Raw genomic sequence first — 22,062 nt, forward strand, 5'->3', positions numbered from 1 at the left:
CTTTTCTTTTGGTCACCCCTGAAATAGTGAAGATCATGCCAGAAAAACAAACATCCTGTGAATAAAAATTACCTTGTGAGTAAAGAAGAAAAAAACAATAACCACACCAAAGTAGTGGTAAATTCAATATGGTCACTGTAGTGTACTCCCAAAGCTCACATGTCCAAGGCTTATTTTCAGAACAGTAGTCTTGCGGTTGTGGGGCCTAGTGGAAGGTTTCAGGTCCATGGAGGCCTGGGGAGTTTACAGGACCACAGTCTTTTCCTCATTCCCTTTTGCATCCTAGTCATGAGGGAAGCAGTATAACTAAGCCACATGTTTCTGCCAAGATGTGCTACCACAAGCCCAAAGTCTAGAACCATTCAGCTGTGCTCTAAAAACTCCAGACCTATAGGTCAAGTAAACCTTTACACTTTATAAGTTATTTCAGGTAGTTGTTGCAGTAACACTGCTGCTCTCAGATAGTTGCTGTGTGTGTGAAAAGTGTGGATTTTTAATTGTTACTTCTGGGTTGGCAGTCCTAGGCCATGCTTCTTTTTATAAATACTTTTTTTGCTTTTAACCTTTCTTAATAATATATTTTTCATGCACTTTTATTGTTATTATAAAAGTGATATACAGTGGGGTTATAGTTACATAATTCAGATAAAGTATACATCTCTTTTTGAACATCACCCCATCCCTTGCTCCCTCCCAGTTTTTCCTTCCAGTCCCCACCCACAAGTTTATAGTTCGTTTTCAATATAAGGTCTAGTGCGTACCAATGCTGCACTTGTTCACCTCCTATCTTTGCCAACATCTTAGATCTGACCTAAGCTGGACCCAGACAGGAACAGGGTGGTATTCCACCGTGGGAATGAGTGTGGTCTATCTGCAGTCTCTCTAGATTTTGTACTGTGAGAGCCAGGTTGATTGCAGTTGCTGCTCTTTGCTCTCTATAATTTTGTGGTAAAGTAATCAGAGAGGTAAGCAGAAAGACCAGACCTAGTGGTTAGTGTGGTTTGATGTCAGGACTCACGGAGATCCCCAGGGATGTTAGATCAGCCTTGATTTTGGCTGTGAGTTGCAAGTTTCCATAGTGGAGGAATCCACCAGTGGACAAATACTAAGGAGCAAACAGACCTGCCACATAGCAAAATGTCCAAAATTCAGACTCAACAACATTATATACACATACATATACATATTACCCTCCCCCACACACACCTGTACCTGAATGGATTTGGCTTGTTAGGTCCATCTAGCAACAAGGGGATCTCAGGCTTACCAGCAGAACAACACAGGGTGTTACAAATGCACAGAGCACAGAGATCTGTTGCCCAGGAAACAGCCTTAGAGTTAGACACGACAGCAGAAGCTAAAGGAGAAAAGGATTCAGAGAGGTGATGCCTGGAGGCTTTGGATGTCAGGATAGGACCCTGGAGAAGAAAATGCTGCTCCAAATCTCACTGCTTTTCACTGTGGGACTAGAAAAGCAGGGGCATTTAGTGTTTAGAGTTCAGGGCTGGTGACTGGAGTCCATGTGTTTTGTAGAGCAGACAGAAAGGCTCAGATAATAAATTGTAATTCTTGGTGACAGGAGTCCTATATCCTAGGAAAGATGAAGCATGGCCAGAAGAACAAAACAAGGTCACGTGAAAACATAAAGGAGCTGAGTTCCTCCAGCCATGACATGAACATTAATGTCCCTTCCATATGGTGACACTAGTCTCCAGTGTGGTGATATCAGAGGTGGGCCATTGGGAGGAGATTAACCCAGGGAGTTCTGATGCCCCGCCTCTTCTGTGCATGGAGCCCCTGTCCAGGAGGGCGCAGGCCCTCACTAGACCACAAGCCTGTTCCTGTTGTCAGCTTGGACTTCACAGCCTGCTGAAGGGTGAGGAGTATTTTGGTTGTTGACAGCTATGCTATTTTGTTACAGCAAAGTATTTTTTATGGAGGCTATGATATTTTGTTATAGTAGCTTTAGGGGACTCACTAAGCCCACAGCTCAGGAGTCCTGGGAGATATTCTTGGGTTAAGGTTTCAAGTGTCCAGTGACCTCTCAAAGAGTAAGACAGGGCTTTCCCAGTGTTGTTCTGACCTTTTCCCCTCTGATTGAATATTATTATGACTGACAAAAAAATTCAAGTCAGTGTAGGCTCTTGCTCTTCTGTCTTCCCTCCTCACAAGGCTGGTGTGAGGAGGATGAACATACAACTATACACTCAGGAGTTTTTTTTATTTAAGCTATTAGAGTGGTTGGAGCATTCCACAAAAACAAGCAAAAGCCATAGTTGTAAACTCAGGAAGGCTTGCCTTTCCTTTAACATGGTCTTATGCTCTTTCTGCACCCCCACCTCCTGGAATTCTCTCCCTTCTGGGTGCGAGGCTGACAGGCTTGAGAATCCTTTTCCAAATAGAGAAGGCTGGAGGAACCCAGAGGCAGAGGAACCCAAACAGTGTAATGCCACAAGCTAGGCTGCTTGGGAGGAAATCCCAGCTCTGCTATTTACTGGGCTGTGACCTCTCAGTGCTACCTTTTCCTCATCTCTGAAATACAGAAATAATCACACCTAGTTCCAAAGTTGCTCTGGGCTTTAATGGAAGGAGTATGTATAAAGCTTTTGTGTCAGTCTTTAGCTCACAGCAGATGTTCCATAAGTATGAGCTTTGGGACAATGGGACAAAATATTTACTCAACAGTAATTTAATGAACATCTACTCCCTGTCAGGCACTTTAAGTACGGGGAATAAATCAGCAAACAAGACCAGGCCTCTGCTTGTGTTCTAGAATGGAGGCTATTAGTAAATCAATGAACAAGTTAAAAAGACAAGGTGACATTGTGTAGTGACTAACACTGGGAATAATGGGAATAATGTACAATGGGGTGGAGTGTTTGAATGTGACCACTTTAGTTTGGGACAGTAGGACCAAGCCATTTAGGGTGATGAAGGTGAGAGGGAGACAGCCATATGAAGATGAAGAAAGTTGAATTCCAGGCAAAGGGAGCAGCTATTCAGTCTCCAAGGCAGGAAGAGGTTTGACATGTGTGAAGAACACAAAGAACATCACGGCTGGAGTATAGAGTGTCTATGGTGTGATCAAAGGGAAGAGATAGATCATAATGGCTCTTGAGAATTCTAGAACATCTGCAAGAATTGTCAATAACTTTAGAAATACCTTTACTGATGTGAAGCCAGTAGTACATGCTGAGAAGATAAATTGACACTATCTGGTTTTTGTTCTTATCTTGTGCTGATGTTATAATAGCAGCTACTCAGGAGGCTGAGATGGAGAATCAAGGTTCCAACTCAACCTGGGCATACAAATCAGATAGAATCTTATCTTTAATTAACTAGCAAAAAGCTTGGAGTGAGGGTGTGGCTAAAATGGTAGCACACCAGCTATTAGTGAAAAAGCCAGTCTAGAGTACAAGGCCTTGAGTTCAAGGCCCCATTCTAGCACAAAAAAAACCCAACAAAATAAAACACAATAACAACAACAACAACAACAAACCATTCTGAGGTCATGCCTATAATCTTAGCTACTCGGAAGGCTGAAAACTGGAGGACCATGGTTCGAAGCTAGCCCAGGCAGAAGATTCTGCAAGACACCATCTCATATTAGCCACCAAAATGTGAGAGTGGTATCATGGCTCAAGAGGTAGAGTGCCAGCCATGACAAAGAAAGCTGAACAAGAGTGTGAGGTTCTGATTTCAAGCCCTGACAGTGATACACCATGCACACAGATCATTCTGTCTGCCATGTTGAACATGGTTTGTACAGGTGGGACAGTGGTAGAACCAGGAAGCCCAGCTCAGAAACAGGCACAGAAGCCCAAGGAAGAGATCGTGGTGACTTACACTAAGGTGGAATTTTGGAAGTAAAGTTGACAGGACTTGCTGATAGATTAGTAACGTGGTTGACTGTGAAAGAGGACTCATTTTAGCTCTTGGATTTGAGCAATTATGTAAATAATATTGATACTTTTTTTGAAGACACATTCTCCCTGTATAGTTCAGGCTGGCTTTGAATTTGCTCTCCTGTCCAGCTGGCTTTGAACTCGTTATCCTCTACCATCCATCCCTCAAGTGCTGGGATTACAAATATGCACTACCATGCTCAGCTCCAATACTGTTTGATATTGGTTATCAATATTGTTAGTGGTATTGAGAAACTGAAAACTATGCTGTGGGGAAGAAACCACATTAAATTTTTTATTTGTATTAATTGTCATAATTGAAATGTCAACTATGCAGGTGAATATGAGATTTGAGTGAGGAGAGGTCGGGGTTAGAAATACAGATTACAGGTGTCATTCGTACATAGTGAAACCATAGGCTAGAATGAGACTAAGGTGGAAAGAAGTATAGATAGAGAAGAGAGAGGACCCTGAACTTGGGCCCTGGATCACACTGGCATTCAAAGGTTGAGTAAAGAACCAACAGAGGGTGTGAGAAAGAGTGGCTACTGAGGTGAGCAGAAAATCAAATGGGTTATAATAGCATTGTTTTTCATAAACACAGAAGCCAAGAGAAAAATGTAATTCCTAAAGTGGGGAGTGGCCAGCTGTTGAGAAGTCTACTCTTGTCCAAAGGTGAAGACAGAGGAGAGGTATAACAAGTCTTGTGCTCACTGGATTGTTCTCAACACTGAAACAGTATAGGGAGTGCCAAGGAATGGCCAATCTGCTTTTTAAGGCAGAAAGAGCAAGAGAGGGTGGTCAAACTCAGCCTAGCCCCACTCTGCTCCTTCACCTCAGAGAGGAGAGGTATGAAGTTTAGGACAGAGTCATCTGGTCATCCAGAGGCCCCCTACTGCTTTTTACACCTCCTCCATTTATTTCTAAAGAGCCTTGAGGAGAGTGGGGCAAGATCCAGCATGTCTATCGTAATTTATCACTGAGAAACCCCATCAGCTATTGTTTTTAACACAAGAAACAACCAATATTAATTACATAAATTACTCATACTATATGTATATATAATGAGTATTTAATGTTAATGACCCTTTTGGAAAGGGTCAGTTTCAATCACAGCTTTTAGAAAGGTTTTCATCTTGCTAATGATATGCTTAAACAAATTATACCACATGACTTAATCTGTGGTCTAGTTACTGCTTCCAAGAAGAATTTTCTCTTTAGGAGAATTCACTGGGTAAGTACATTCATCTCATGTCTAGTCATAGATAAGGTGTTTTTTTCAGATGGTGGAGGAAGAATAGTATATTTTAATAACAGACCATTTGAACCTGCACTTATTTATTCTTTTAGATTTCCTTAAGCACTGCAGTGTGTAATACACTAAATTGTAAGGAGCTTTGTGTATGAATTTGATTGCCAGCCTCATTCCCGATCCTATCCCCAAAGTGTAAAGCCTGTTTCAGCTTGTATTCTGCACTCCACCCTAGAGGAAACCGTTCATTTCTAGATCTTTCTAAGATGCCAAACTGGTTAGTCACAGGGTTTTAAACCCTTTTCAGAATACCTTCCCTTTTCCATCATTACTCCTATGCTTCTCCCCTTGCACACAAGAAAGGGAGAGATGGAGAGAGGAAAGAAGAGAGGAAGAGAGAGAGAGAGGGAGGCACCAAGGAAGAGTTTAAAAAAGATAAAATGAATCTTCTAAAATTGTATATATGCTCCTTGGTTTTGAAGACATAATGCCAAGGTGTTAAGGATGGAAAATACTAAGTTGTTCTTCTCAAAATTTTCTTACCTCCTGGGACTTATAAAGATCAATTAGCTAATCAAGTGATTAGTTCAATGCCTATAATTATTATTTTTTATAATTATTATTGTGTTCAAGATGTGAGTACTGAGCCAGGTGCCAGAGCTCAAGCCTGTTATTTTAGCTACTTAGGAGGCTGAGATCTGGGGATTGTGGTTCCAAGTCAGCCCAGCCAGGAAAGTTGGTGAGACTTTTATCTCCAATTTACTAGCAAAAAGCAGAACAGAGCTGTGGCTCAAGTGGTAGACCAACCTTGAGTGAAAAAGCTAAAGGACAGTTCCCAGGCTCTGAATTCAATTCCTAGTATTGGTTCTCTCTCTCTCTCATACACACACAGACATAAACACTGAAAGTCCTTGCTGTCTATGAAGCCCTTCACAGTCTACTCACCGTTTGTTTTCTTGCTGTCCTCTCTTATTCACCATCTTATATTGATGTTAATAAACACATCTCCAGTCTTTTCACAACTGAAAGAACCAAAAAAGTTCTTCCTCCTTGGCTTTTATAAAGTTATTTTCCATAGCAGTACTTGTCTATTCTTCTCTCCCCATCCTTCGGGTCGTAGCTAATCTATGGATGTTGATTCCTCTAGGACACTCTCCTTAGCCTTCTGGTTTGGGTTAGTCATCTTTTCTGGTACCCACTGCATTGCTGAATTTAATGTAAAAGTTTAGCTAGCTGCTGTAAACATTGCCCTGCCACTAAGCTTCAAGGGCATGGGTTTAAAGACATGATTCTGATGTCCAAGTCAGCAAGGCTACCATTGTTGTCTGTGACTTGGCATGCTGAAGATGGAACTCAACAGCCCCCCTTATCTGCCTCCCCTGCTCATGGCTTTAGCCATGGCCCTTGGGGGTCCCCAGTCTGCCACCAGGTAAACTGGTCCTTTGATTGTTTAGTTTTGTTTTTATATGATTACTGTGGCTTGTTTTTATTTATTTATTTATTTTTTTGGCCAGGGTTGGACTCAGGACCTGAGCACTGTCCCTGGCTTCTTTTTGTTCAAGGCTAGCACTCTGCCACTAGGGCCACAGCGCCACTTCTGGCCATTTTCTGTATATGTGGTGCTGGGGAATTGAACCCAGGGCTTCATGTATAGGAGGCAAGCACTCTTGCCACTAGGCCAAATCCCCAGCCCTAAACTGGTCCTTTGAATGTCTTCTGGTGGAGGCTGCATAGGGGAGAGAGGCAGAGCTATGTAGACTCTAGAGTAGAATGTAGGGGTTCTGGGCTACCACACAGCTGGAGCCCACATGCAGAGATAGGTATTACCTGTTGGGGTAGGTCAAGCTCTGGAAGTCCTGCCCCATCATCTGCTGGTGACCTCAAGTTTCCCATTGGAGTGAAAAAAATGCAGAGAGGTAGAGGGGAGGAAAGGTTGCTCAAGGGAGATTGACCAGGCCTTTGTGGGTGGGAACTGGGATGCAGGAAGCAGAGTGAAAAGTCAGTCAGGAAGGAGAGTCTTGGAAAGAGAGTGTCTGTGCAGGAGGCCAGGTAAAGAGAGAGACAGGCTGGACCCGGCCTGTTTAAGACCTTTGTACTGAAGGCAGTTGCTGTATCCTGGGGCAACGGGAGAGCATACGCACCATAGACCTGGATTCCAGTCCAGGTCATAACAACAGATGACATTTATGGTGTGCTCTCTTTCTTGCTTTTCTATTCTTGGCTCTGAAGATACAGAGCTCTTTATGCTTTCTTTCTCAACCCGTGCAACAAGCCTTTTCCCAGTCTTATAGTTACGTTTCCTTCTTAGTTGCCTAAACAGGCTTTTCTCTGCATGGCAAATTATAATCTAATGCTTTTTAAAAATTAATTGGTTGTTTTTTGTGTGTTGCTACTGGGGCTTAACTCGGGGCCTGGATTTTTTTTTTTTTTTTTTTTTTGCTCAAGGCTGGTATTCTACCACTTGAGCCATACATATCTCTGCTTCTGGCTTTTTATTGGTTCACTGGAGATTTTAGTCTTATAGATTTGTCTGCCCAGGTTGGCTTTGAAACCAGATTCTGAGATCTTAGCCTCCTAAGTATTTAGGATTATACACATGGAGACATGGACTGCGTGTCCCCCTCCCCTCAGTTCTTGAGTGTTGTTTCTTCTCCACTCTCATGTGCAGTGTCTCCTGATCTTTTTTCCTCTAATAGGACTTTTCCATGAGCTACTTCTTACGTGATTACTTACTTCTTACCTCTTAGTCCTTTAAAGCCAGTCTCCTCATTTATGAAATGGGAATAATTATGTCATATGGTTAGTCTGATGAGTAAAGTGTCACTCATTTAAAAGGGAGCTTTAAAAACCTGTTCTTATGCCTCACATGTCTGCGGCCTTGGGATAGATCTCATATACCACAAACAAACAAGCAAAAAACTTGAACTGAGAAAACTCAATGTGCAGTTTAAAAACCTGTATGTGTGAACTTTGTCAAATCCGCTTTCTAAGTCTGATAGCCACTCATTTCACAAGTTATATGAATTCCTGCATTAATAAGTAGGGCAATGTCCTTACTGGATTTATGTGACAAACCATTAATAACAGGCCTCTTATTTCTTTTTCTCCCCTAGCTGGAGCTTTAAGGTTTGAAAAGAGCACCTGTATTGTACCAGCCCATTTCATCTTGCCCACTAGCAGAAGTTTGTTGAGAAATTGGTTTTGTTATGTGTATTTGTAAATGGAGGAAGTAACTTGCCCAAGATCTCAAGGTTGAGAAGGAGCAAGAATTTGGACACAGTTCTCTTTAACAGCCAATACTGCACACTTTTTGATAAACTTTAGTGTATCTCAAATGACAAAGCACCAAATCTCACACATTTTGCCTTTGTTTCTTCTTGATATGGCTTTCTGAAAGAAAAATTACTCAAATTCTCCCAGAGAAAAATCACTTTTACCAGGGATAGATATTTGACCTGGGGTGGTTTTTCTCAGGTCCTCAGCCAAACCCCTGGGCTTGAAGGCCCATATGACCCCTGCCTTGCGCATGGGGACTGGGTTCAATGCTGAGCTGCCTGCTTCAACTCCCTGTGTAGATTTTAAGGGTAACCACTCAGAATTGAACTGGGTTGGGCACTGGTAGCTCATGCCTATAATCCTAGCTACTCAGGAGGCTGAGATCTGAGGATTGTGGTTCAAAGCCAGCCCAGGCAGGAAAGTCTGTGAGCCTCTTATCTCTAATTAACCACCAAAAAGCTGGAAATAGAGCTGTGGTTCAAAGTGGTAGAGCACTAGCATTGAGCAGAAAAGCTCAGAGGCAGGGTCCAGAGCCCAAGTTCAAGCCCTATGACAAAGAAAAGAAAAAGAATGGAACTGGAAGGTATGTGTATATGTAACCTGAAACAATGCATGGACAAAAGGATTTTCTGGAGCCATAAAAATTGGGCCAGGTGCTGGTGGCTCATACTCAGAAAAGTGAGATCATCATCAAGGAGATGATAGCACATCCAAAGTGAGTTGAATCAAGTCTTCTATTCTAAAGTATTATGATGGGGTGTGGGTGAGAGATGGTATTTCATCATTTAGTGTAGAAAGAATGGCCAGTTTTAACCTACAACAGGGTCAGCCTGTGATTTCATAAGCAAGGTGACTCTTAGGGTGAATTATGAAAGACGAGCAGGTGTTTAGACAGGCTGAGTAAGGGAAAGACATTCTGTGAAAGGGCACACCATAAAAACAAGTAGCGGAATAGGAAATGCATGCAAGGAACTCAGTGTTTGATGGGACTGGAGAACAGGCATTGACTAAGATACAATAAGGATTTACCCTGCATGCCATGGAGAGCCATTGGCAGGGCTTACCAGAGAATGATTCCTTCGTACAATTTTGTTCTTTAGCAGGGTTACCTTGGTCAGTGTGAGAGATCAAAGAGCAGCCAGTGTGAAAGGTCAAAGAGCAGCCAACACAGAGGAAACAATACTGGTGAGGAAAGCAATATAAAGTTCCAGGAGCTTGGAACAGGGGACCTGACACTAGGCTAGAGTAGCAAACTACTTCGAAGGTGACAATCAGAACGATGGAGAGGAAGGTACAATGGGAGAAAGAAAGAGGAGCCCAGAATAATTTTCAGGTTTCTCTTTTGCATGACTAATTGTGGTGACATTTACTTAGAATGAGAGTAGAGAAAAGAACCAGTGGTCTAGAAGGCACTTTGGTTTCAGTCAGGTTGAGTTTGAGGCCTTTCGGGAAGTGTGGGGGCATGCATGTAGAGATTGCTGGAGATTTGAGGCAGGGATGGGAATTTATGAGTTATTAGCACAGGGCTGGCAGTTGAAATCGAGGAAGGGAGAGGGTCTGATAGACTAATCAGCCTTTTCTTATCCAAATTAGAGACAGATGGGAAGACTGCCCAGGTCCCACAGCCGGAAAGATGTTGCTGAACAAGAAGAATCAGACGACCTGGACATCCCAGGAGCCAAAGTAAAGCACAGATTCAGTAAAAACCGAGACCACAATGACAAAAGTTGAACACTGGTCAACAAAGCCAAGGATAGAGAAACATTAGGCGACCTATGTCAGTGTAGTGTCAGTGAGCTGGAATCCGGGAAATCAGGCCTTAGTGACTGAAGAGGGACGTGGGGACAGACTAGGTCCAGTATGTATTTTGGATTTCCAAAACGGGTGAATGCATTTGCTGGGGACAGACTGTGTGCTTTTTTTTTTTAATTTTCCATCTTCAAAAGTGACCAATGCGTTTGACAGGATTAGGGACTGTGAGAGGGTGCAGACGGGAGGAGCCTGAAAGTCCAGGAGAGGAAAAGACCGGCGCAGAGGCAGTCACAGTCGGACTGGAACTGGATGAAACCATCACCAGTGCCATTGCGGCGATCCGATGCATTCACGATGAGTCTCAACGTGACTTTCCTGGGAGGGCCGGGTGGTGACCGGCCACACCTAAGAGTTCACGGCCCCTGCTCCGGAGTGCAGTGCTTAAAAAAAAAAAACAGGGCTGTTTTGTTTCCATTTCCACGAAACCGTTAGCGATGGGGGGGGGGGGCGGGGGGAAGCACACACCAATAAAAGCAGCACGCACAGAAGCTCAACCTCTGCTGCAGCTTCTTGGCAACACAGAACAAACCAGCCCCGCGGGGCTGTTTCTGGGGCGCGAAGCTCTCCCGGGCCCCCGTGGAAGCGGGTCCCTGTCCAGGACGATTTCAAGCCTCAGGACCCGGAGGCGGGTGGACCCTGAGTCGGTGAGGGACAGGGGCGCTGGGAGGTATCTCCCTACTCCCATCCCGGGTCACTCGGCCACCCCGTCTCGAGTGGCCAGCGCCGTGGCCGTCCAGCCCAGGCTTTCCGGGACGGCTCCAAGTGCGCCCGGCGGCGGCGATTCCACGCTCAGCCCCGGGGAGGGAAAGGCCGCTCCGCCGGACACCGCCGCCCGCAGCCCGCGTCCACCCGGCGGCCGCTTTCGCTTCCGCGCCTTATAAGGCCTGCCAGGGGGGTCACGTGCGTCCCGGGCCGCCCGCCGGGAGAAGGGGGCGGCGGAGGGGAGGGGCGGGAAGCGGGGAGGAAAAAGGGAGGGAGCCGGGGAGGGCGGAGGCAGTGGCGAGGGGCGGATTCTACGGCCGTGGGAGGCGGCGGTGGCGGCGGCGGCGAGCGGACCGCGGACCGCTGGGAGCCGCGCAAATCAGTGGGACCGAGAAGCCGGAGGCGGCGGCAGCGGAGGAGGAAGGGACCGGCGCGAGGGCGGGAGAGCACAGCGTGGCGGAAGCCTTGAGACCGCGGGGAGGGAGAGTGGTCGGTCCCGGGAGAAAGCCGGGGCGGCGGCGGCGCCTGGAGGGACCGCGACGAGGGAGACGAGGGATACGCATCCAGCGGCCCCAGCGGCGGCGACGGGAGCTCGGGTCCGTGCGCCCGGGCGTTCAGCGGGCGCGGGCCGGCGCGATGGAACCGCAGCACGTGCGCCCCGCGCCCGGCGCCCGCAGCCCGGCCTGGGAGGAACCGGTGGGTACTGTGCCCGCGCCCACTCCTCCCCCGCTTGTCCCTCGGCCTCTTTCCCCCTTGCCCCCCCCCCCCCCCCAAGCCCGGCTCGGGTTCCGCTCAGGAAATGGTCCGGGATGAGGTCCCCAGCTGCTTCCCAGCCGGGACCAGCGCTTCCTCCGCCTCCCGGGCTCCTCCTCGCGCGCCGTCCGGTGTGCGCCTTTGTCCGGCCGGCAGACGCTCTCCCGGAGGGGCCGCGGGGCCACGATCCTTAGAAGACTCGGTTCGTGCTTCCGCCACTTTGCAACTTTCTACTGGATTTCCGAGCGTGAAGAGTAGGCAGGGGGAAGAGGAGAAACCCTGGACGGGCGGTCCGCGCGTGGGGTGGGGAGGTCGCCGGTATTACCTTTGGAGACCGCGCCCGGGCTGGGCACTCACCTGGGCGCGCGGCTTCGCGCGGACCGCCGCCTGGGGAGGCGACGGCTTCGTGACGCCCGGAGCCACGCCTTCGACTCCGGGCAGCCTCCGCGGCCCTGGGCGCTTCCCGGGGAATCGAGGTTTTGCTAGCGGTGGAGCGAGGGGGTGAACTTCGCTTTCGCCCGGGATTTCGCTGCACCCGCAGCGCGGAGGTTGAGTAATTTTAGGAGCCGTGTGCGTGTGTGCGCGCGTGCTCTGTATGTGCGTGGATGAGAAATGATGCAGAAGAGACGGAGGTCTTGGGGATTTGTTGGTCCAAACTCCCACAACTTAGTTCCAACTCAATGCGTCAAAACCACCTCGCATCCCTACAGTGATTGGACGCAGGAACCCTGTTCCAATCCGACCCCCAAAGTCCGGTGTGAGCTGCTTTTATCCCTTGCCATCGGATTTTGGCTCTCCACTCACCGTCCCGGATATTTACTGCTTCGCCTTGGTCGACGTTCTGAACTGATCTGAAAACCTCTGTCCGGTCTTTCTGGCTCTCTCCGTGCACAGGTCCGGGAATTCGGATGTTGTTTCTCTGGACTCGGTTTGGGCGGCTTTCTGCCTGTTGAGGGCTCTAGGTGAGGTGCTAGGGTTGGTTGTTCTTTACTTTCCTAGCACATACATTCTTGGTTCTTTTTGTCCAGGTCCATTTCTCAGCCTCTTGTTTCCTGACCTTTTAAAAGTGTCCTTCAACTCTGATCTGTCTGTATCTTCTGAAGCGGTCTTTGCTTTTGAATTTGAGCACATTGTTAGGTGGTCGTGCCCATCTGCTCATGTTTCTTCTACTGTGGTTTTTACCTGGGAATAAGTGGGTATAGAAGTTGAAAATATGATTCAGTTTTGACGTTTAAGTCAGAGTATGAAAATGGTAACCAGTGACCTGCTTTAACCTTTTTCTCTATGAAATGCTAGACACTTTAAGCCAGCACCAGTTGCAATGGGAAGCTCCTGGTTTTATGTTCAGCGTTTTCCTTTAGGGTGCCAGTGCCAGAACCACTTTGTTCCTAAAACATTAGAGGTCCCCTACCCCCCACCCCCACTTCTTAAAAGTAACAAGAACAAATTTATTTATTTGCCACAAAAATAAATTGAGTCTCACCACTGGAGCATTTAAAACTAGAAACAGGCAGAAATGTGCAAATGAACTGCAACACTAACCAGACTGGAGAATTCTTTAAAAAAAATCTTTAAATAGTTGTACAAAGGAATTACAATTAAAAGTTTCTGAATATAGTGCATCTTGGTCAATGTCAGACTGGAGAATTCTTAAAAATTACATGTATTTACTTGTATTGGCTCAGCAGATATTTTTATCCATCATGTATTCTTCTGGATGGTTGGGCAGCACATAACATCAGACACCAATTGTTATCCTTCCATTCTTAACTTAAGAGGTTGTTTTATTTCGTATACCTCACTGACTTACATTTGGATAGTTCAGGAGACACATTCAGAGAATTCAGGTATGTGGTATAAAATATCCCTCCCCTCTCTGCTAATAAGTGCTCTGCTGCTGAGCTTCATATCTGGCAAAGTGATACTTCTAACAAGTGATTGTATTCGACAACCATATTCGTATATGTAAAGACTATAAAATCCACTTAAGAACTCAGGAAGGGAATTCTTATCTAAGTTGTTCAGAAAGGCTAGTTATCCAAATTACTAAAAGATGGTGTATAGAAGAAAAAGGAGGAATGTTAGGGGCAAAAGGCATATTTAAATGCTAACTACTTTAGGCATATGGAGCAAAGGGATAAGCAACTTTTTTTTTTTTTTTTTTTTTGCTAGTCCTGGGGCTTGAACTCAGGGCCTGGGCACTGGCCCTGAGCTTCTTTTGCTCAAAGCTAGCACTCTACCACTTGAGCCACAGCATCACTTCTGGCTTTTTCTGTTTATGTGGTACTGAGGATTTGAACCCAGGGCTTCATGCAAGGTAGGCAAGCACTCTACTACTAAACCACATTCCTAGTCCTAAGCAACTCTTTTGAATGACACAAATCCATCAAAATCAGTTCTTGTCCTTTGTTTGGGTCAGTGGTCCCTGTAAGAATATGCATTCAGCTGGGCACTGTTGGCTCATGCTTGGAATCCTAGCTTCTCAGGAGGCTGAGACCTGAGAATTTTTTTTTTTTTTTAATGCTACCAGCACAACCATGTTCACAGCAGCATTATTTACGCTAGCTAAGATATGGAACCAACCCAGATGCCCCTCAGTAGATGAATGGATCAAGAAGATGTGGTATATATATACCCAATGGAGTTCTGTGCTTCCATCAGAAAGAATGACATTGCCTTATTCAAAAGGTATGGAAAGACCTGGAAAAAATTATATTAGATGAAGTAAGCCAGGTCCAAAGAAAAGTAGGTTGCATAGTTTCCCTCATTTGAGGATTTTGGTTCATAGCCAACCTGGGCAGAAAAGTCTGTAGAGACTTATCTTCAAGTAAGCCAACAAAAGGCTAGAGATGTGGCTCAAGTGGTAGAGCTCCAGCCTTGAGTAAAGAAGCTGAGAAGGAATTCAAGACCTTGAATTCAAGCCCCAGTACCAGCATACACACAAAAAAAGTTTTGGATACATTCATCTCCAAAAAATGGCATGGCGGTACATGCAAGTAGGATTTCAGTTTGGGCTAGTCAGGGCAAAAGTAAGACTCTATTTGAAAAATAAGGAAAGCAAGAAGGGACTGTGAATATGACTGAATAATAGAGTACCTGCCAAGGAAGCTCATGGTCTTGAGTTCAGTCCTCAGTGGTAAAAAAAAAAAAAAAAAGGAATGATTGAAGTTGTAAACTCTGCTTCAAAAATGCACTTACATGATAAGTAGTTTTATCTGCCTTAAGTGATAGTACATGTTCTGAGGTGTGTTTGTTGATGATTTTATCACTATGAACATCACAGCGTGTACTTACAAACTATGATGGCTCTGATATGGCTGATGTATAATCTTTAATTTCAAAGGAATCACAGATTTTCTGAAGACAAATCTGTGGACGTTTAAAGACCTCAGGTTAAAAATACCTGCTTTCACTTGGACTTATAAGTTCTTTAAAATCTTTTTAAAATTCAAATCGACAGTTGAATTCTTTATTATAAAAGTATGCTCAATTACATTTGTAAAAATATTCAATTTTAAATACATGACATTAACATTACCTAGATTCTGCTGTATTATCTTTTATGACAACATATAAAGATTATGCTTCTCAATTTACATTTATTCATTATTTACTTAATTATCTACTTAGTCTTGCTATACAGTATAGATCTTCTTGTCTTAGCCTCCTGAGAATTAGGATTACAGACATCCACCGTCACACCTGGCTCTTCTTTGTTCTTTCTCAAAGGCATCTGAAACATGATGGTAGGAATTATTATTAGGGTAAGAGTGAGTGATTTTGTATGAATTAATGCTGGCTACTTGTGAAAAGGGCAACGTCTTGTCTAAAATGCACCTATTTCTGGGGCCAAGAAGCAGCCTTGGGATTGAATGACTTTTTTTTTCCCCTTTTTTTGTATTGGCCAGGGAAATGAAGTTACTTAAATTGGAGCTTTTTAATAGCCCTGTTGTTGCTCTGGCAATGGCATTGGGCACCAGGAAGATAAAATTAGCATTTAAGTTTCTATGTATTTTCTTCAGGGTAGTTTTAGATGGTCATCAAGTGTCAGTGGAAACAGAAGTATTACCATGAGATCTTGACTTTGCTTTGGTATTTTTGAGAGGTGAAGTGCCTTATAGGTATTCAGTACACAGATCAAATGTTCATTAACAATGTAACAATATAATTTTCTAACCATTTAAAAAGTATTTTGTGACTGGAAACATAGCTCACTGATAGATCTCATACATAGCAGATGTGACATCCTAGGTTTGAACTCTAGCATTGCAAATATATATAGTTGGTTGGCAGTATGGGTAGGTAAGAAGATACTTAGTAAGCAATCCTTACTCATAGCAATATTTTGAGCAGAAGGGACTAGGGAGCAAAATATAGCACAAACATAAAAACCAGAATATTTATGAAGGAGTTTTTAGTGGAAGGAAACAAATACATTTAATTTACTGAAGTTGTTTTTGCTTTTACTTACAAGGAATTTTATACCAATTTTCTTTGGTAAAACTATCCAGAATTCATGGAAGTTTAGTAAAGGAAGAGTTTCAAAGGAAAAGGGGTCAATAGTTATGCATTATGCTTAGCTATTGAGAGATCCCCTCTCCCCCCACCCCCCTTAGGTAAAAGGATGTTGAGTGTAGATAGTTGATATCATGATGGATCTCAAAACCTTTTTTTTTTTTTTTAGTTCAGATAACAACCAAGGAAACTTCAATAGGGTGAAATTTTGAATGTTAGTTTCTGAACCTGTAACAAATGGTGTATTATGCAAATGATTCTAACAGTTTATTGAAGCAATGTCCTCTCCTATGTCTCTCTACTACTATGTTCTTTGATGCAAATGCTGTGTAGGCATACTGATTAACAAAGCGAGTCTTAGAATGTGACCTTTTCCCCCCCTGGTCCTAGGGCTTGAACTCTGGGTTTCAGTGCCATTCCTGAGCTGCTTTTACTCAAGATGAGTACTCTACCACAGTCCCATTTCCGGCTTTTTTGAGTAGTTTATTGGAGATAAAGAGTCTCTTGGAGTTTCCTACCTGGACTGGCTTTGAACTATAATCCTCAGATCTTAGCCTTCTGAGTAGCTAGAATTATAGGTGTGAGCCACCAGTGCCAAGCTAGATTGTGACCATTTTTAAAGTGCCTCCTTGTGTGCTTCAAGATAGAAGCATAACTTTCTGAAGGTTTATGCTCTATTATGGAGAGGACTTAAACTTTGCAAGGGTATGTTAATCATTTTTTATTAACAGTGATCAATATGAATACAATTCAAGTTGGGCACCTGTGGCTTATGCCTATAGTCCTAGCTACTAAGGAGGCACAGATTTGAGGTTTAAGTTAATCTGTAGAAAGTCAGAAGTGGAGCTGTGGCTTAAATGGTAGAGCACCAGCCTTGAGCTTTGGGTTCAAACCCTCGTATAGCGTGTGTGTGTGTCTGTGTGTGTGTACACAGAAAATAACTCAGAATACTTCTGTAGGTAGTAATATCCTAATATTTATAATGTTGGGAACAGCATATTTGGCCTTATGCATGTTCAGTATAATTTGTTTTCAAATAGGAAGAAAATTTTATTAAATAGAAGCTGAGCTTGGAGACTGTGCAAAGTGATGGGCTCAAGAATGGGATTTTATGAAAAAGCCATTAGGTCTAGGGGGGTTAGGAGCTTTTCTTTTGGGCCCACAATGGAATGTTTACAGCCAGGCTTAGGTAGATTGCCCTGCCTGCGTCAAGCTCTCTTCTCATATCTTTGGTGCCTTGCCTGATAACTGTATGCACCTGGGAAAACAGGGTGTGTGTGTGGGGGGGTGGGGGGGTCAATTCTTCCTATTCCATCTTTGGATACATAGAAAGAATGGGCCAAGAGGGGAGAGGCAAGTCCTTCAAGGAGAGGATGGGTAGTTCAGATGAGGGACTCCTTGAAACAGTCTCCCAGAAGAGGTGGTTGAGGGGAGAGGGTTTTTCATGAGCTGATTTTGTGCGGAGTGGTGCCATTCCATCATTTGCCTACCCAGCATTTTCATCTTACATCTTCTACATGCTAGAGATTTATTTAGATTGAACAGATGACTGGCTTTGCTTTCAAATTCACAACCAGGTTCCTATAGAACTTGCTATAGGAGTCTTTGGAGACTAGAGAGCTGGATGTAAGGTTAACCTTTTTACAAAATTAATCTTTATTGTAAAGATAATGTACAGAGGGGTTACATTTACATAAAGGTTAAATCCTTACAAATAAAAAGTACTTTTACTTTGTGATATTACTTGCCCAGCACCTAATTTTAAAGCTGTTCTAAAGTATCTGTAAGCAGTCAATGTTGGAATGAAAGAGTGGGAAATGCAGTCAGTCCTTACTCGTTTTAGGATTGCAAATAGGCATGGGCATTAGACAGTGTCTCTCAGTTTAATTATACCCTGCCTGGATTATGTAAAATGTTATTATATTGTGGATAATTATATGGATAAAAATGCATGATAACTGAAAAACTGACCTTTATTTTATAGTGTTGTAAAGTGAGAACGATTGAATGGTGAATACGTGCTTTTTACTCTGGCCCTAGTTTGTGCTTTTGTGGCCCACTTTCTTTTTAAGAAAAGGTGCTAGTGCCTCAGTTTAGTAATCCTAGCTACTCAGAAGGCTGAGATGTGAGAATTGCAGTTGGAAGCTACCCTAGACAAGAAAGTCTGTGGACTCTTATCTCCAGTTAACCACCAAAAAAACTGAAAGTAGAGTTGTGGCTCAAGTGATAGTGTGCCATTTTTAGTAGAAAAGCTAAGGGACAGCGCCAAAGCCCTAAGTTCACATCCTTAATACCGGCATAAAACAACCACTCAACCAAACAACAAAACTGAGCTAAGTTTATTCTTTCACCCTTTGTCTACACTGAAAATCATCAGCAGTTATTCATACTAGTTGAAGAATTCCCACCAATGTTTTTGTAGATGTAGAAATTATGTATTTATAGGGCTATCAGAACTCTTTAAGTTCACTTCTGCCTACTCCCTCCTTTTGTAAAGAATATACAAGTGAAGCTGGAGAGGTTGCCTCTGTGTTAGTCAAAGAAGGCAGCAATCTAGCTCGGAGGAATTAAACTAAACATGACTTACATTTTAATAAATTTAATCTAGAATGTGATGTGCAGTATTGGGATCGCATAGTTTCTTAAAATCTTTTAGAACTGGCAGCTCTAACAAAGAAATCAAATTATTTTGGAGACGAAGATTGCAACTAGGAAGGAACAGACACACACGGAGAATCTTAGTTTGGAGGAACTTTAAAGGTCAAGTCAACTGACAAAATAGGAAAGGAATGAGGACTTGAGGGCAGGGACAGGCAAAAGAGATTTGAATGCTTTATCCAGGTGGAGACCCTACTGTTTGGCAGAGACGTCTTCTTAAAAAATATGTATATATAGCTCACATCAGTTTGGAGTTCTCTTTGGATGAGGAGAGGAATCTCAGTTTAATACCTTCTCCCTCCAGCCCCTCCACACCTGCCGGGCTTTGGCACTGCTTGGGGGCCCTACCCTCCTGGCGGCTGCAGTTCCCCAGGGCCTGAATAACTAGCAGTGACGGGTTGTGCAGATGGGTGGCCACACTCTGTTGATCCCATTTCCTCCTGCTGTGGTCTGGGCTAGGGAGTGGTCCTCTGAGGACTTCAGTGTTTTTCTGTGCTTGGGGACTGGCGTTCACATAGCTGAGTGCATTGTTTTCTTCCAGGCAGGCTCGGCTAGTGCTTGAGCTTAGGCATTTATTTAGCATTTTGTCGTCTTGGGCTGCGTGTCCTCTCTTGTTTCTGCGCGCTCTCCACGCCCTTCCCGGTTTCCTGTTAGCCAAAGGGGATCGCTCTTTCTAAACGAAAAGTTCACAGAGCCCAGCTGAACCTCCCGGAAAATGCTCCTCTCTTCCGCGTGCGCTCCATGAGGGTGGGTGTGAGCCAGGAACTAAACACCCAGGGGATTGCTGAAAAGGCCCCCGAACTCCCAGGCAAGGGAGGGAGAGATGGTTCTCACAGTGAGTGTGTGTGTGTGTGTGTGTGTGTGTGTGTGTGTGTGTGTGTTCCTAAAACAAACCACAGGGGTCAGCAGTCTCTTGGGCGAGGGGACTTTTATTCCTCTGGAACCCTGCAACAAGGCCCACGAGCCTGTGGAGTGATCTGAGTTCCTGGAGGTGACCGGGTCCGGAGGAAGCTCCAGGTTCCCCTCTCTTCTCCGTGGGCCTTTGGTGCTCCTGCTGTCCGGAACCAAGGGAGGGAGTATAACCATGACCTGACCCTAAGAAGGGTTGGCTGCAGAGACTGTCCCCTGCCTCGCCACCCCCTCCCCCACCCCAGCTTCCGAAGGAGGAGTAGTGGGGAGGATGTCCCCATCTTCTTGTCACCTCCACCCTCTCTCGCCTCCCCTGGTGGTTGGTTTTCTGGTCAGTTACCCTAGAAGGTCCTCCAAGGCCGAATGAGCATGGGCCCAACTTGGACAAAGATTTGCGGCCCCCCCCTTCCTCTGGGATCCCTCTCCGGAGTGACCCCCGCTCCAGCAGAGTGGGGAGGGCCGGAGGACCGGAAGATGGCGGCTGCGGCCGGGTGCGGGGGTTCAGGGACCCATCGCTGCTGAACCCGCCCGCTGACCTCCGCGGCCGCCCCCCTCCGGGCGGTGCTGTATCCCCGCAGGTGTCGGAGTCCGACAGGATGGCCGGGGCTGGTAGCCAGCACCACCCTCCGGGCGCTGCCGGAGGAACCGCCACCACCGCCGCCGCCACCGGGACCCCGGGTGCCGTGGGCAACCCCGCCGCGGCCTCCGCGGGACCGGGAGAGGATTCGTCCGACAGCGAAGCAGAGCAAGAGGGGCCTCAGAAACTGATCCGTAAGGTGTCTACCTCCGGGCAGATACGGACCAAGGTAAGGCGGGAGGGAGGAGGGAAGGACCAGGCGGGCGGCCAGGGGCGCTCGTAGCACGTTGAGGTTCCGAGGGAGGAGGAGAGGTCGCCAAGAGCCGGGGGCGGGGCCCGGGCCAGAGCGTGGTCTGTCGTGGGGCGTGTCCCACCAGGGGGCGTGTCCTTCCAGGGGCGTGGCCGACCACCGGGGGCGGGGCCAGAGCCCCAAGACCCAGGCCTGGAGGTGGGAAGGGTTACTTCTGGCTGGAAGGCGGTGGGTGGGTTGTGGGGCGCTCGCTGGCGGTGTCCGGGTGCAGGGAGCCAGCCCACCGCTGGTCTGGAGCGTGGGAAAAAGCCGAGGTGCCATGACGAGTTTCCACTTAAGGAACTGGAAAGAAATATTTTGTTTCTTGCCTCTCTGCCTCGGTGCCCGGGTTCAGTAGCACGTGTTCAGTGGCGTGTGCAGGCCTGCTCATCATCTCCGCAGGGAGCATGCCCTTCTGTCTGTCTCGGGGTCCAACCTGAGCGGCTGCGGGGCGCCCAGTCCCGAATCCTGGGCTGCTTGGGTGGTGCCTGGTGCTCCCTGTGCTGCAGAGTTGAGGCCGCAGTACCGGGTTGTTTTCAGTAGGATAAAGGTTACCCATCTATGTACTATGGAGATCCAGATGATGACGTGTTACCCCTGGGTTTGGGGCTTGAGCTGGCCACCGGTGAGGTATCCAGGTTGAGTCTTCATTTAATCACGAACACGCGCAAAACAATGCTGTGGATACCAAGGGTTGTTTATTTTAAAGTTCATATTGGTGTAAAAGTCTTGGAGGGGAGAATCTGTTGTCAGTGGGGGCCTTTGATGAGGAATTTGGAAAGGGACCCAGTGAATTCATTGGCTTTGGATGCTTTCTTTTAAAAATCAATGTGTGAAAGTTGATTCTACAGATATTTTCGTGAGAACTGGTTTCTTAAAGTCAGTTGACTCCGTGAAGGTACGATATCGGTATCTATAGATAGAGATTCTGTATCGATGTGTAGATAGAGATACATCTGTAGATTAATTTGTCTTTGTTTCCTAAATTCAATATACGGAAGCAGCTGGAGGAATGGCCTCAAGATTTACGTACTAAAGAGTCGAGTATTGCTTCAGTGCTCTTAGCTGCTCAGCTACTACTTTTTAATTACTACCACTTTAAACATAAAGACCCTGTTTTTGAGTTGTAGCATTTATAATAAATTGAGAATTTGGAATGTAGTGTGTTTGTAGGGGATGAAGGCTAAACAAGATTACAACTTTCCCAGTAGTGCTTTTAACACTTGAAATATTAATTTAAAAAATCATGAAATGTTAATAGTGACACTGACCCAAAAGGCAGGTTACTCCCCACCCCCCCCCCCCCAAATTGCTAGCTAAGGCATTGTGGGATAGGCATAGGAGGCTCTCTTGCAGGGAAAACCTGTGCAGACCCTATCTGAAAATGCAAACTAAAGCAAAAAACATTGGTGAC

General features: G+C 45.5%; 1 protein-coding gene across 7 annotated transcripts in view; it reads left to right on the forward strand.

Moving 5' to 3' along the window:
- The first annotated feature begins 11,426 nt into the window (after positions 1-11,426).
- Dgkh (diacylglycerol kinase eta) overlaps positions 11,427-22,062 on the forward strand; it is a 159,248-nt gene continuing 148,612 nt past the window's right edge. For 5 of the 7 annotated variants that reach the window (XR_007210333.1, XM_048341303.1, XM_048341306.1 and 2 more), the window contains exons 1-2: positions 11,427-11,643; positions 20,361-20,588. Coding sequence is in view for 6 of the 7 variants with exons in the window: in XM_048341303.1 (XP_048197260.1) it covers positions 11,584-11,643; positions 20,361-20,588 (288 nt within the window). In the remaining variant the exon portion in view is untranslated. Of the gene's footprint in view, positions 11,644-11,853; positions 11,955-18,711; positions 19,697-20,360; positions 20,589-22,062 lie in introns of those variants that run through there. The other 2 variants (XM_048341305.1, XM_048341304.1) reach the window with 2 other exon arrangements.

This window comes from Perognathus longimembris, chromosome 3 (assembly GCF_023159225.1).
Source record: "Perognathus longimembris pacificus isolate PPM17 chromosome 3, ASM2315922v1, whole genome shotgun sequence".
Lineage (NCBI taxonomy): Eukaryota > Metazoa > Chordata > Mammalia > Rodentia > Heteromyidae > Perognathus > Perognathus longimembris.